Raw genomic sequence first — 15134 nt, forward strand, 5'->3', positions numbered from 1 at the left:
TAACAGTTGCCTTATGTAGATGGCTGCTCCCGTGTTGGGGGCATAGGTATTTACAATTGTTAGATCTTCTTGTTGGATAGACCCTTTAAGAATGCTATAGTGTCCTTCTGTGTCTCTAACTACAGTCTCTAGTTTAAAATCTAATTTGTCTGATATAAGAATTAGTACCCCAGCTTTCCTTTGTGGTCTGCTGGCATGGAAGATGGATCTCCATCCCTTCACTTTCAGTCTGGATGTACCTTTAGGTTCAAAATGAGTCTCTTGTAGACAGCATATGGATGGGTCCTGTCTTTTTATCCAGTCTGCAACCCTGTGCTGTTTTATGGGAGCATTTAGGCTGTTCACATTGAGAGTGATTATTGAAAGATATGAATTTATTGTCATCATGTTGCCTGTGAAGACCTTGTTTTTATAGATTGTCCCTGTAAATTCTGTTGTATATCACTCTTGGGGTCTTTCTCCTTTTATAGAACTACCCTTAACATTTCTTGTCGGCCAGCTTAGTGGTCACATATTCTTTCAGTTTCTGCCTGTCTTGGAACTCTGCATCTCTCCATCCATTCTAAATGACAGCCTTGCCAGATAAAGTATTCTTGGCTGCATGTTCTTCTCGTTAGTACCCTGAATATGTCTTGCCAGGCCTTTCTGGCTTGCCAGGTCTCTGTGGATAGGTCTGACATTGTTCTGATGTTCCTCCCTCTGTACATAAGGAATCTCTTCCCCCTAACTGCCCTTAAGATGGTTTCCTTGTCCAAGATTTGCAAGTTTTACTATTACATGCCGGGGTGTTTGCCTGTTTTCCTTGATCTTGGGAGGGGTCCTCTCTGCCTCTAGGACGCGAATGTTTGTTTCATTCCCCAGATTAGGGAAGTTCTCAGCTACAATTTGCTCAAATATATCTTCTAGTCCTCTCTCTATCTCCACCCCCTCAGGGATCCCAATAATTCTGACATTGAAACGTTTCATGGTGTCACTTATTTCTCTGATTCTATTTACGTGGATTTTGATTTGTTTTTCCCTGGCCTCCTCTTTTTCCTTCTTTTCTAACAATTGGTCTTCTAGATCACTAACTTTTTCTTCTTTCTTGCTTACCCTAGCTGTTAGATTATCTAGATGGCATTTTTAAGTTCTGCCAGTTCAACTTTTATTTCTGTTCTTAGAAACTCGATATTACCATTAATCGATTTCTCCATTCTAGGTATTTTCTTCACAATTGCTACCGTGAATTCCATTTCCGACATCTTGGTTATATCTGTATCCATTTGTAAATCTGTGGCAGAAATCACAGTCTCTGAGTCTTTCCTATTTTGGGGGTTCCTCCTCCTAGCCATTCTGTTGAGGGAATGTACAGAGTCTAAATTATTGACCACAACCCAAGCAAGATGCACCTGTTATATAGGGACCTTAGGGTTATTGGCCTCTTGTTCTCCCAGCCTGTCTTCTGGGGAGGGGATCTGCTGCGCTGTTACTCAGGCAACCCTGTTTGGGCAGAGTTGCCCTGCCCCCTGGGGGGGCGGGGGGAATGGGCTCAGTGAAAACCGATTTTGGTGTGCTTTTATTCTCTGGAGGCTTTCTGCATCTCCTCCGAGAGTCAGAGTAGAAGAGATTGTTTCCAACCCTCTGCCTCAGAGCAGAGAGATTACAGTCTGTTCTTCAGTGAGCTCTCCAGGCCACACTGTCTCTGTTTCTGTCTGTGCTACTATAAACTTTAGTGTCCTGGGTTGTGCCCCCCTCAGCAGGGCTCCCAGTCCTCACCTCCAGGTTGGGGCACGGGGGCACATCGCTGCCCTTTTTGCTTCTAAAACCACCAGTGCTCCCAGTTTGCACGCATGGCCCCGTCACTCCAGGTTTCAGTCTGGGGGGCTGCCCTAAAGTCCTTTCCCCGCTGCTACTGGTCTGTGAGTCTGTGCCCTGTCCCCAGTGCAGGAGGCTGTCGCTCACCGGTGGTGTAGGATCCCCCCCATTCCATTTATCTTCCAATATGTGCCCGCGGAATCACGGCTTCCCGCTTCATACCTCAAAACCAACCACCTGCAACATTCTGTTTGTAAAGACCCAGATCTATCTTCTTACATCTCAGGCTGATTTCGTGGGTGTTCAGAGTGGTCTGGTAGATATCCAGCTCAATTCTAGGGAATGGTTGGAATAGGGTCCTCTACTCTTCCGCCATCTTTTCCTCCCCTGTTATTTTCAACTTTTTGAGGAAACTCCATACTGTTTTCAGAGTGGCTGCACCAGCTTACATTCCCACCAACAGTGTAGGAGAGTTCCCCTTTCTCCGCATCCTCGCCAACATCTGTCGTTTCCTGACTTGTTATTTTTAGCCATTCTGACTGGTGTGAGGTGGTATCTCATTGAGGTTTTGATTTGGATTTCCCTGATGCTGAGTGATGTTGAACACTTTTTCAGGTGTCTTTTGGCCATTTGGATGTCTTCTTTGCAGAAATATCTGTTCATATCTTCTGCCCATTTCTTGACTGGATTATTTGTTCTTTGGGTGTTGAGTTTGATAAGTTCTTTATAGATTTTGGATACTAGCCCTTTATCTGATATGTCATTTGCAAATATCTTCTCCCATTCTGTCAGTTGCCTTTTGGTTTTGTTGACTGTTTCTTTTGCTGTGCAAAAGCTTTGTATCTTGATGAAGTCCCAAGAGTTCATTTTTGGCCTTGCTTCCCTTGCCTTTGGCAATGTGTCTAGGAAGAAGGTGCTGCAGCTGAGGTCGAAGAGGTTGTTGCCTGTGCTCTCCTCAAGGATTTTGATGGATTCCTGTCTCACATTGAGGTCTTTCAACCATTTGGAGTCTATTTTTGTGTGTGGTGTAAGGAAATGGTCCAGTTTCATTCTTCTGCATGTGGCTGTCCAATTTTCCCAACACTATTTGTTGAAGAGACTTTTTTCCACTGGACATTCTTTCCTGCTTTGTCAAAGATTAGTTGACCATAGACTTGAGGGTCCATTTCTGGGTTCTCGATTCTGTTCCATTGATCTATATGTCTTTTTGTGCCAGAACCATACTGTCTTGATGATTACAGCTTTGTAATAGAGTTTAAAGTCCGGAATTGTGATGCCACCAGCTTTGCTTTTCTTTTTCAACATTCCTCTGGCTATTCGGGATCTTTTCTGGTTCCATAGAAATTTTAGGATTTTTTTGTTCCATTTCTTTGTTCTTCCAATCCATGAGCATGGGACGTTTTTCCATTTCTTTGTGTCTTCCTCAATTTCTTTCATGAGTATTCTATAGTTTTCTGAGTACAGATTCTTTGCCTCTTTGGTTAGATTTATTCCTAGGTATCTTAGGGTTTTGGGTGCAATTATAAATGGGATCGACTCCTTAGTTTCTCTTTCTTCTGTCTTCTTGTTGATGTATAGAAATGCCACTGATTTCTGTGCATTGATTTTATATCCTGCCACTTTACTGAATTCCTGTATGCATTCTAGCAGTTTTGGGGTGGAGTCTTTTGGGTTTTCCACATAAAGTATCATATCATCTGCAAAGAGTGAGAGTTTGACTTCTTCTTTGCCGATTCGGATACCTTTTATTTCTTTTTGTTGTCTGACTGCTGATGCTGACTGCTGATGACTTCTAGTAGTATGTTGAACAATAGTGGCGAGAGTGGGCATCCTTGACGGGTTCCTGATCTTAAGGGAAAGGCTCTCACCTTTTCCCCATTGAGGATGATATTTGCTGTGGGTTTTTCATAGATGGCTTTTATGATATTGAGGTATGTACCCTCTATCCCTATACTCTGAAGAGTTTTATTCAAGAAAGGATGCTGTACTTTGTCAAATGCTTTTTCTGCATCTATTGAGAGTGTCATATGGTTCTTGTTCTTTCTGTTATTAATGTATCATATCACATTGATTGATTTGCGGATGTTGAACCAAACTTGCAGCCCAGGAATAAATCCCACATGGTTGTGGTGAATAATCCTTTTTATGTACTGTTGGATCTGATTGGCTAGTATTTTGCTGAGCATTTTTGCATCCATGTTCATCAGGGATCCTGGTCTGTAGTTCTCCTTTTTGATGAGGTCTTTGTCTGATTTTGGGATCAAGGTAGTGGTGGCCTCATAAAACGAGTTTGGAAGTTTTCCTTCCATTTCTATTGTTTGGAACAGTTTCAGAAGAATAGGTATTAATTCTTCTTTAAATGTTTGGTAGAATTCGCCTGAGAAGCCATCTGGCCCTGGGCTTTTGTTGGTTGCGAGATTTTTGATGACTGCTTCAATTTCCTTGGTGGTTATGGGTCTGTTCAGGTCTTCTATTTCTTCCTGGTTCAGTTTTGGTAGTTTATAGGTCTCTAGGAATGCATCCATTTCTTCCAGACTGTCTAATTTGCTGGCATATAGTTGCTCATAATATATTCTTATAATTGTTTGTATTTTTTTGGTGTTGGTGGTGATCTCTCCTCTTTCATTCATGATTTTGTTGATTTGGGTCCTTTCTCTTTTCTTTTTGATAAGTCTGGCCAGGGGTTTATCAATCTTGTTAATTCTGTCAAAGAACCAGCTCCTAGTTTCATTGATCTGTTCTACTGTTCTTTTGGTTTCTAGTTCATTGATTTCTGCTCTGATCTTTATGATTTCTCTTCTCCTGCTGGGTTTAGGCTTTCTTTGCTGTTCTTTCTCCAGCTCCTTTAGGTGTAGGGTTAGGTTGTGTATTTGAGACCTTTCTTGTTTCTTGAGAAAGGCTTGTATTGCTATATACTTTCCTATTGGACAACCTTTGCTGCATCCCAAAGATTTTGGGCAGTTGTGTTTTCATTTTAATTTGTTTCCATGAATTTTTTAATTCTTCTTTAATTTCCTGGTTGACCCATTCATTCTTCAGTAGGATGCTCTTTGCCTCCATGTATTTGAGTTCCTTCCAACTTTTTTCTTGTGATTGAGTTCTAGTTTCAAAGCACTGTGGTCCGAAAATGTACCAGGAATGATCCCAGTCTTTTGGTACCAGTTGAGACCTGATTTGTGACCTAGGATGTGATCTATTCTGGAGAATATTCCATGGGCACTAGAGAAGAATGTGTATTCTGTTGCTTTGGGATGGAATGTTCTGAATATATCTGTGAAGTCCATTTGGTCCAGTGTGTCATTTAAAGCCTTTATTTCCTTGTTGATCTTTTGCTTAGATGATCTGTCCATTTCATGAGGGGGGTGTTAAAGTTCCCCACTATTATTGTATTGTTGTCAATGTGTTTCTTTGCTTTTGTTATTAATTGGCTTATATAGTTGGGTGCTCCCATGTTAGGGCCATAGATATTTACAATTGTTAGATCTTGTTGGATAGACTGTTTAAGTAGGATGTAGTGTCCTTCCTCATCTCTTATTACAGTCTTTGGTTTAAAATCTAATTTGTCTGATATAAGGATTGCCACCCCAGCTTTCTTTTGGTGTCCATTAGCATGGTAAATCGTTTTCCACCATTGTCACTTTCAATCTGGAGATGCCTTTGGGTCTAAAATGAGTCTCTTGCAGACAGGATATCAATGGGTCTTGTTTTTTTATCCAATCTGATAGCCTGTGTCTCTTGATTGGGGCATTTAGCCCATTGACATTTGGGGTAACTATTGAAAGATATGAATTTAGTGCCATTGTATTGCCTGTAAGGTGACTGTTACTGTATATTGTTTCTGTTCCTTTCTGGTCTGTGTTACTTTTAGGCTCTCTCTTTGCTTAGAGGACCCCTTTCAATATTTCTTGGAGGGCTGGTTTCGTGTTTGCAAATTCCTTTAGGTTTTGTTTGTCCTAGAAGCTTTTTATCTCTCCTTCTATTTTCAATGACAGCCTAGCTGGATATAGTATTCTTGGCTGCATATTTTTCTCGTTTAGTGCTCTGAAGATATCATGCCAGTCCTTTCTGGCCTGCCTGGTTTCTGTGGATAGGTCTGCTGCCAATCTAATGTTTCTACAGTTGTAGGTTACAGACCTCTTGTCCCCAGCTGCTTTCAGGATTTTCTCTTATCTCTGAGACTTGTAAGTTTTACTCTTAGATGTTGGGATGTTGACCTATTTTTATTGATTTTCAGAGGGGTTCTCTGTGCCTCCTGGATTTTGATGCCTGTTTCCTTCCCCAAATTAGGGACGGTCTCTGCTATAATTTGCTCCAGTATACCTTCTGCCCCTCTCTCTCTTTCTTCTTCTGGGATCCCAATTATTCTAATGTTGTTTTGTCTTATGGTATCGCTTATTTCTCAAATACTGCCCTTCGTGATCCAGTAGTTGTTTATCTCTCTTTTTCTCAGCTTCTTTATTCTCTATCAGTTGGTCTTCTATATTACTAATTGTCTCTTCTGCCTCATTTATCCTAGCAGTTAGAACCTCCATTTTTTATTGCACCTCATTAATAGCCTTTTTGATTTTGACTTGGTTAGTTTTAGTTCTTTTATTTCTCTAGAAAGGGATTCTCTAGTATCTTCCATGCTTTTTTCAAGTCCAGCTAGTATCTTTAAAATCGTCGTTCTGAACTCTAGTTCTGACATCTTACTAATGTCCATATTGATTAGGTCCCTGGCAGTCGGTACTGCCTCTTGTTCTTTTTGTTGAGGTGAGTTTTTCCATCTTGTCCTTTTGTCCAGAGAAGAGATGAATGAGAGAACAAAATGCTAACAGGGTAACAACGACCCCAGAAAAATATACACTACCCAAATCAGAAGAGACCCGAAACCAGGGAGAAAAGAAAGGAAAAAAAAAATATGATCAGGCTGGTAAATAGAACAGAGCCACACTAGATTTTGGCTGTATTTTGGTCTGTTAGAAAAAACTGCCTCCCACAATTTTAAAGAAAGAAAAACATATATATACAAAAATAAAGGTAAACATGATGAACGGATGGAATATGACTCTAAAGATGAAAATTAAAACAGATTTTAAAAGAATTGATAAGAAGTTGGTTGAAAAAATTTTTTAAAAAGCGGGGGGTGAGAATGTGACCAGGCGGGAGACTAGAACAAAGCCATACACTAGATTTACGGTATATTTTGGTCTGTTTGAAGAAACTGTATCCCAAAATTTTAAAGAAAGAAAAGCATACACACACACACACACACACACACACACACACACACACATATATATATACATACATATATATGTAACTTATATACACACAAAAAAATAAGGTTAAATACAATGAAAGGATAGAAATGACTGTAAAAATGAAAATTAAAAAAGATTTTAAAAAAGGAATTGATAAGATGTTGGCTGAAAAAGTGAAGAAGAAAATTTTTTAAAAAATAGAAAAAGAAAAAAATTTTAAAAATTAACTTTGAAAGACTAAAGAATCATGGGGGAAAAGCCATGAATTCTATGTGCTGTATTCCCCTAGTGCTGGAGTTCTGCCATTCTTACTGATCGATAAACTTGATCTTGGCTGGCTGTTCTTGCTGATCTTCTGGGGGAGGGGCCTGCGGCCGTGTTTCCCAAATGTCTTTGCCAGAGGAGGAATTGTCCCGCCTTTGCCGGGTCCGGGCTAAGTAATCTGCTAGGGTTTGCTCTCTGTAGATTTTGTTCCCTGCAAGCTTTCCATACAGCTTTGAAGGACATGAGTGAAAATGACGGCCTCCCAATCTCCACCCCGGAGGAGCCGAGAACTCGGGGCCCCGCTCCTCAGTGCACCCCCAGAGAAAAGCAGTCACTCCCTTGTCCCCGGTCTCCGGCTGCACTCCGTGCTCACCCGGCCTGTGACTGGCCTTTCTATCTCTGGCACCCGACCCCGCGTGGAGTCTCCAAACCCAGCAGATCCCTGCGGTGCGCTCCCGCGCTGCTCCTCCTGGGGGAGGAAGGGGAGTCTCCCCGGCTCTGCCACTTGTTGGGTCCCTGCTGCAGGAGCAGTGGCGTGACTGGGCCGCGGATCACGGTTTATGGCCACCCCGAGCTGAGAGCCCGTGCCTCGGCTCTGTCTCTGCAGCCAGCTTCCCCGCTCCGATACCTGGGAGCTCTGCCGCACTCAGGCACCCCCGGTCTTTCTGTGACCCCGAGGGTCCTGAGTCCACACTGTCCCGTGAGGATTCCACCCCCCGCTTAGCCACTGGAGTGACGTCCCTCAGCGGAGCCGACTTCTAAAAGTTCCAATTTTGTGCTCCGCGGCTCTATCACTTGCCAGAAGCGGCCGACGGAGGCCCCTCCCCCGCCGTCTATCCTCCCGAGTATCACCTTGGATTCACTTCTCCGCACATCCTACCTTCCAGAAAATGGTTGCCTTTCTGTTCAGAGAGTTGCTGCTTTTCTTTTCTTCGATCTCCTGTTGAGTTCGTAGGTGTTCAGAATGGTTTGATCCCTATCTAGCCAAATTCCTGGGACCAGATGAAGTCCAGGTCTCCTACTCCTCCACCATCTTGCTCCTCCCTAAGAGGTGACTGGTTTTAAGGAGGAGATTGACATAATGTGAATTGCATTTTAGAAATAAAAAAGTCACGTTGGCTTCAGTGTGGAGTTGAAACTGGAAAGGGGAAGGCAAGCCTGGTCTCTCTGACAGGAGGCAACTGGCTACAGGTCTGGGCTCAAATGACAGGGACCTAGGCCATTGCATCCTGAGGATCCTAGAGCCCTGGGAACTGGAGGAGCTAGTCAAGGGCAAGAAGGGAAGTCAGGTGAACCAGCTGGCGCCTGGGGACAGCAACATTTAAGGGAAGAACAGAGGAAAGTAACATCTGGGACATGGAAAAGCAGTAGTCGGAGCAGTGGGCAGAACCCAGGAGGGAGCAAGTGGGCAAAGGAGGTGAGAAAGATGGGGGCAGTAGAAGAGCAGAGTAACATGCTGTAAGCACCTGACCTGCTCCTTGCTGGTGTTTTTGGGCCATCTTAGTCACTTGCCTTCACTCCGGGAGGTAAGTAAAGAGTGTGACAGGTGGTGGACCAGAGCTCAGAGAGGCTCAGTAAGGTGTCCAGCATCCTACAGCCAGTACATGTTGTCCCTGGGGTGGGAAATGCAAACCCTGGGCCCTCTGCCCTCCTCCACGATCCTCTCATGACTCAAAGACCACTGTTTAAGAAATTTGGATTCTTCTGGAATTTCCTAAGAGGCCAGGCTCTCCTATAGCTATACAGAACAAAATATTGCCACGTATTTTCTTTCTCCATTGTATTAGCTCAACCAAATCCCAGGAGATGAAAACCCGATTTTTCTCCCTTCGGATGCAAAATATGACTGGCTTCTGGCCAAAATCTGGGTGCGCTCCAGTGACTTCCACATCCACCAGACCATCACCCACCTTCTGCGCACACACCTGGTATCTGAGGTTTTTGGCATTGCCCTGTACCGCCAGCTGCCCGCCGTGCACCCCATTTTCAAGGTACAGCAAGCTACTGCCTCAGCCGGTGGAGGAGGGCACTGGCATATGGGGGGCGGAGGGAGGGAGGCGGGGCACTGGCACCCCCACAGGGCTGGGTCCGGGAGTAGCCAGCAGAGACGGGCCCTTGGAGAGATGCCCAGGGGTGGTACTACAGCTCTGAGCCTGTGGGTCCCTGAGGACATGAGGCCTGGGCCTGACATGGGCCCTGGCTGGCCTGGGAGCAGAGTTTGAAGAGGCAAACGAGGTCAGTGTGATCTTGTCTGATCCCAGGCGCCACCATCACTGCCCTTCTCTCTTCCTGAATCCTCCTGGCACTGACCGCTGGGGTGATGCAGGCTCAAGACACCTCTCTCGGCCTGTTCCCCTATCTGTGCAGCAGGGAGCCAAGAGTACACCTGCCTCATAGGATTATTGGCAGAACCAAAACAGTTAACAAATGCAGAGAGTTGAAAACAGTACCTAGCACATAGTTCAGCTCTATGCAAGTGCTGCCTATTATCATCTTCATCTTCACGTCACTAAGCGTTGAAGCTGAGGTCCCCAGGCCCCAGCAGCTCCCCTGACCTGCACTTCCTCCCTCAGCACTCGCATCACCCCTCCTCAGTGGACTGGGGTGTGGGGCGCTGGGGGTCTCTGGGGGCACGTTGGGGGGGGGTGGAGACCTGGTCGGGAGGCCCAGCCAGGCCTTCTTTGAGGCCTTCTCCTGCTTCCCCCTCACACAGCTTCTGGTGGCACACGTGCGGTTCACGATCGCCATCAACACCAAGGCCCGCGAGCAGCTCATCTGCGAGTACGGCCTCTTTGACAAGGTGGGCACCTCCCATCCAGCTCTGTGCAGGGCCCCACTGCTCCAAACCTCCACCCCCCAGGCCAGGTGTCCTCTCAGGAGCAAGGCCCCTAGGCACTAGGGTGGTGGGTGCGTGCCTGGGACGGGTGGGAGGCTGGAGGCGCTCGGACTGGAGGCTCCCCAGGTCCTCTGGCCAAGCTCTGGCCCCTTCCCCACCCGTGACCCCGCCCCTCCCGAGTGCACTGCCTGCTTCTCAGCACTTCTTCGCGGGGCCTGTGTTGCCCTGTAGCCTCGTCCCGCTCTCTCCCCATCCTCTGGCCTGTGGCTGTAGATCTCACGCAGCACCACCTCCCGCCCTCGGCGCTCCTGGGCCAATGCTCCCACCCCGCCCTCCCCTCAGCTGGGCCTAAGCCCTACCTGTCCCTCACGTTCTCTCAGGCAGCACCTTGCCCGTTCCGACCCCCTGCGGCTTTACCAAACCTGGACCCTCCCAGCGGCCCTCTCCCCACCCTTCTTCCTCTCCCACCTCCCCTTAGTGAGGCAGCCAGCTCATCAGTGAGGCTGAGCCCCCATTTGGGTTGCAAATGACAAAACCCAAGTCAAACCGGCTGAAGCTGGAAAAGAAGTGTATTATCTCAAAACCCTGGACATAATAGAGGGGGCTCCCAACTCCTCCCAAAATGGACCCAGGGGCTCAAATAATGGCCCCAGGGGACAGAGACACTGGCTGGCACTCCTCCACTCTTTAAACTGTGTGGGCCCCATTGTCCCAGTCGGGCTCTGCAGACAGGCTCTCCCCTGTGGGAGGGGGCAGTGGGTCCTCATCACAGGGAGCTCCAGGCTCGTGTTCCCACACGGCGACCGTCCACTCCCATCCAAGCAGAAAGTCCAGGGAGCAGCTCCCATCACTCCCGCTTGGGTCATACGGCCCTGTGGACCGACGTGTGGCACCCCAGTACCCAAGTCCTCCTTTAAAGGTTCTGCAGTGGCCTGACTGCTCAGCCACCATGTGTGCTGGGATGAGGACCAGGATCCCTCCTTGTGCATCTCTCCAGCCCTCACCTAAGCAAACACAGCCCTCCAAAGAGTTGTGTGTGTGGTCCTGGGGGCTGGTATCCGCCCCTTTCTTGAGCCCAAAACTCAGGTGACCGAGAGCAGTGCTGGCGCTCCAGGCAGCCTGGGCTCAGAATAAGCACCCACCCTCCTGCCGCCGCCCCAGTCCCTGCACACACACCCTCCACTGCAATCCCCTGCATTATTAGATCGGGCCTCTCTGACCTCCTCACTGGGCTGCCCTGGGTATTCTCAGAATTAAGCATCCCTCCTACTCCACCTCCTAAACCCCCGGGACATGGGCTTGCCCATCCGCAAGCCCGGCCCCCCGCAGTGTCCTTTCACAGTTTCTCATGGTGAGCTCTGGGTGAGAAGGCTGGCGAGGGGTGGCCAGCCTCAGCTCACGGTGCTCTCTCCCCCCCAACTCAAGGCCAACGCCACAGGGGGCGGTGGGCACGTGCAGATGGTGCAGAGGGCCATGCAGGACCTGACCTACACCTCCCTGTGCTTCCCTGAAGCCATCAAAGCTCGGGGAATGGACAGCACAGAGGACATTCCCCACTACTTCTACCGGGACGACGGGCTCCTGGTGTGGGAGGCCATCAAGACGTGAGTGCCCGCTGGGGTCGTGGGACCTGCTCTGTGCAGAATGAGAAGAGCTCCTGGAGGAGGAGAGGACCAGGGTATTGACAGGCTGGGCCAGGGGCCTGGACCACTGACTCAGTGGGCCACGGCATGGCTCCATTGTCAGGGCCCAGAGAGAGAGAGGAAGGTATGTGGGTGGGAGTGGGGGTGAATGACCCGAGTCTGGACATTAAGGAGTAAGTCACAGGGTCACCACTGGAGCTCTGCCCTGGGGCTCAGGGGCCCGGCTCTGCAAACCCTGGCCAGGTCACCCGCTCCTAGCTGGGCCCCTCCTCCTGAGCCAGGTTCACGGCCGAGGTGGTAGGCATCTACTACAAGAGTGACCAGGTGGTGGTAGAGGACCAGGAGCTGCAGGACTTCGTGAAGGATGTGTATGTGTACGGCATGCGGGGCAAGAAGACCTCAGGTACAGACCCCCTCCGGCTCTCCTCCTGGCCGTCTCTTCTGCTCTTCCCTGCACCTCTGACTTTCCTGGGACAGCGCTGGCCCATGGCGTCTACCTTAGTGCCTGGTGCTGGGGCCAGAGCCCCCAGGGGATCCCTGCTCACCAGTATGTCTCATGGGAACACCTCAGGGACTTTCTGCAGCCACTGAGAACCAGGGTCAGAAACATCAGGAACACTGGGCCAAGCTGCTGTCCCCTCCTAGTGTCTTACACATGCCTGGGCCGCCCAAGCCCTTGTGTGGGGGAACTCAGGGACGGGGGGAGGGTCAGAGGGAGGGTGCCTGTGGGTCATCGGTCCACTGCGCCCCCCCCACCTCCGGGGTCAGGGCCTCAGCCAGTCCCTGGCTCTGCCCTAGGTTTCCCCAAGTCCATCAAGACCAGAGAGAAGCTGTCGGAGTACCTAACAGTAGTGATCTTCACAGCCTCAGCCCAGCATGCAGCGGTGAACTTTGGCCAGGTGGGCAAAGGCAGGGTCGGTCCTCTGGGCAGGAAATCGCCATAGTCACCTTGACTGCTGCTTATGGGCCCAGACAGTGCCACCCCTCTTTCTAGTCTTCTGGGGCTGGTCTCAGGCAGCCTCGGGGCCAGAAACTGGGTGTTCCCTGAGTGTATTTTGCTCACTAAGCCAAGGGCACCAGCCAGAGAGGGGGCCTGTGGACCGGCCCTGCTGGAGCAGGAGGTGATGGGAAGGAGGGTGGGAGGCATCGGGGCGGGTGCTCGGTCTGTGGGGCAGGTACGGGCATGGCCTGCTGCGGGTGGGTGGCAGCTGGCTGAGGAGGTGCCCACCCATGCCTGTGGCTGTCCCTGCAGTATGACTGGTGCTCCTGGATCCCCAATGCCCCCCCAACCATGCGGGCCCCCCCACCAACAGCCAAGGGTGTGGTCACCATCGAGCAGATCGTGGATACGCTGCCAGACCGTGGCCGCTCCTGCTGGCATCTGGGCGCAGTGTGGGCACTAAGCCAGTTCCAAGAAAATGAGGTGAGCAGGGGAGACGTTCTGCCCCCTCTAGGGGGGCAGGTCACCTGGATTTAACCCATTCTTCCATCTCAGGACTTTGTGATTAAGGGCTTAGGTTGGACACCTGCTCTCCGGGAATCCTGACTTCTGAGGCTGGGGGTGCCCAGGAGGTCCCAGGCCTGTGCCTGGATGGAGCTCGGGGTTGGGGGGGGGGGCGGACAGGAGAGCACAGGGACTCTGCACCACCAGTGACTACCTAATGAACCTAATGTCAAAGCTGGGTATCTCAGTATCTCAGGCACAACACCATGGCATTAGCTCAGTGTCACACAGAATGACTACCAGTTCAGCCAGCCCCAGACTTGTGGGCATTTTAGGGGGCACTGAGGTTGCTCTGGGGACTCTGCTAATGTGTGGGCCCCTCACTAACATCTTTGTATATGTGTCTTTGCACATGTGTTCAGTAGGGCCAGATGACATGCTCCTAGTAGAGGAATTTCTGGGTCAGAGAATGTTGAGACTGATCTGTCCTCCACAAACTAATCCCAAATCCCACCCTTTCCAGCCCTGGGTATGAAACCTGCCAATTTTAACAATCCAATAATTTTTAAAAAGATAGATCTAGTTTTAACTTGCAGGCAGCTGTGTGAGTGTGGCCGTGGCTGTCCCGGGCTGGGGAGGCTAGCGCTGGCCCCCGGAGCCCAGACGGGAAGGCAGGAGTGCAGCAGAGGACGGGGCCCAGTGGGACCCCCTTCACCTGCACCATCACACGCGGCAGGGCAGCTATTGCTCCCATTTATCTGAGGCCCCAGACGAGGGGCATTCTTGGGGTCTTCTCAGCAGGGGGTGGAAAGGGGGAAATGAGCACATGCTCCCTCGCTCACTTCCCAAGGGATGGTCTCTGGGGGTGAGACAGGCCTGTCAGTTTACATCACCTCGGCAAAGATTAACCTGTCCGTCTGTGTCCGGGCCCTTAGCTATTCCTGGGCATGTACCCAGAAGAGCATTTCATCGAGAAGCCTGTAAAAGAGGCCATGGCCCGATTCCGCAAGAACCTTGACACCATCGTCAGCGTGATTGCTGAGCGCAACAAGAACAAGAAGCTGCCATATTACTACTTGTCCCCAGACCGGATTCCCAACAGCGTGGCCATCTAAGTCGCCACCTGAGCCAGTCTCACGTGCACACAGTCAGCTGCTCGCGGGCAGGCTCAGCACCCAGACTCCAGGCTGCCCAGGCGGATTGGCTCACAGGGGCCCCAGGGCAGGACCTCCTGGCAGCTTGCTCTCCTGAGGCTGCCTCGGTTCCTCAGGCCCCAGGCTGACTGGCTTCAAACCAAAGGCTGCCCAGGTTGGGCTATGTTATGCCTCAGCTTCAGTGCATTTTCCAGTCTGTTCCTCAATCTTTAGTGAATCCCATACTTTGATCCAAGTGGGTACACTGCAGGGACCCGTCCTACACAGAGCAGGACGATGTTGCTTCCTGCCCTATGCCTCGCTCAGTGCTTCCACACCAGGCAGGAACAAGAAGTCAGGACAACTGATAGATGTTTGTTCTTGTTGAGAGGCATGGAATGATTATTTTCTGTTTATGCTTCGTCTAATTTCTTGCACATAGTAAGTGCCCAAATAAATCCTTGTGGAATGAATGAATTGGTTGTCATAAAAATAAAGGAGTGCATTTAAAACAAGTCTCCATCCATGTGTTATGTTCCCATCACCCCAAACAGCTCACATCCCCCCTCCCCACAAAAGCTACACACACACACTAGATAGAGGTGGTTTTCCCTCTTTGTTACTCAGAAAGCTACTTTATCTTCAGAACACATCCCAAATATCGTCCACCCTGGGGAGGCATCTTTGATTCTCATCTCTCCCACCCGCTCCCCCTCCCCGGGCTTTGTCCAAACCTCTGTTATCTTCCCACATGGTCTCTCCCTTAGACCCAGAGCC

At 49.3% G+C, this 15134-nt stretch overlaps 1 protein-coding gene across 1 annotated transcript in view; it reads left to right on the forward strand.

Annotated features, from left to right (window-relative positions):
* Positions 1-14872, forward strand: part of ALOX5 (arachidonate 5-lipoxygenase) — a 72082-nt gene extending 57210 nt beyond the window's left edge. The window contains exons 8-14 of the mRNA XM_028098603.2: positions 9089-9292; positions 10015-10101; positions 11563-11741; positions 12062-12183; positions 12579-12679; positions 13033-13203; positions 14160-14872. Coding sequence (XP_027954404.1) covers positions 9089-9292; positions 10015-10101; positions 11563-11741; positions 12062-12183; positions 12579-12679; positions 13033-13203; positions 14160-14339 — 1044 coding nt within the window. The 3' untranslated portion in view covers positions 14340-14872. The remainder of the gene's footprint in view (positions 1-9088; positions 9293-10014; positions 10102-11562; positions 11742-12061; positions 12184-12578; positions 12680-13032; positions 13204-14159) is intronic.
* Positions 14873-15134: the final 262 nt, after the last annotated feature.

The sequence above is a fragment of the Eumetopias jubatus genome, unplaced genomic scaffold, assembly GCF_037043125.1.
Source record: "Eumetopias jubatus isolate StellerSeaLion01/CBP00866 unplaced genomic scaffold, mEumJub1_p1.0 scaffold_17, whole genome shotgun sequence".
Lineage (NCBI taxonomy): Eukaryota > Metazoa > Chordata > Mammalia > Carnivora > Otariidae > Eumetopias > Eumetopias jubatus.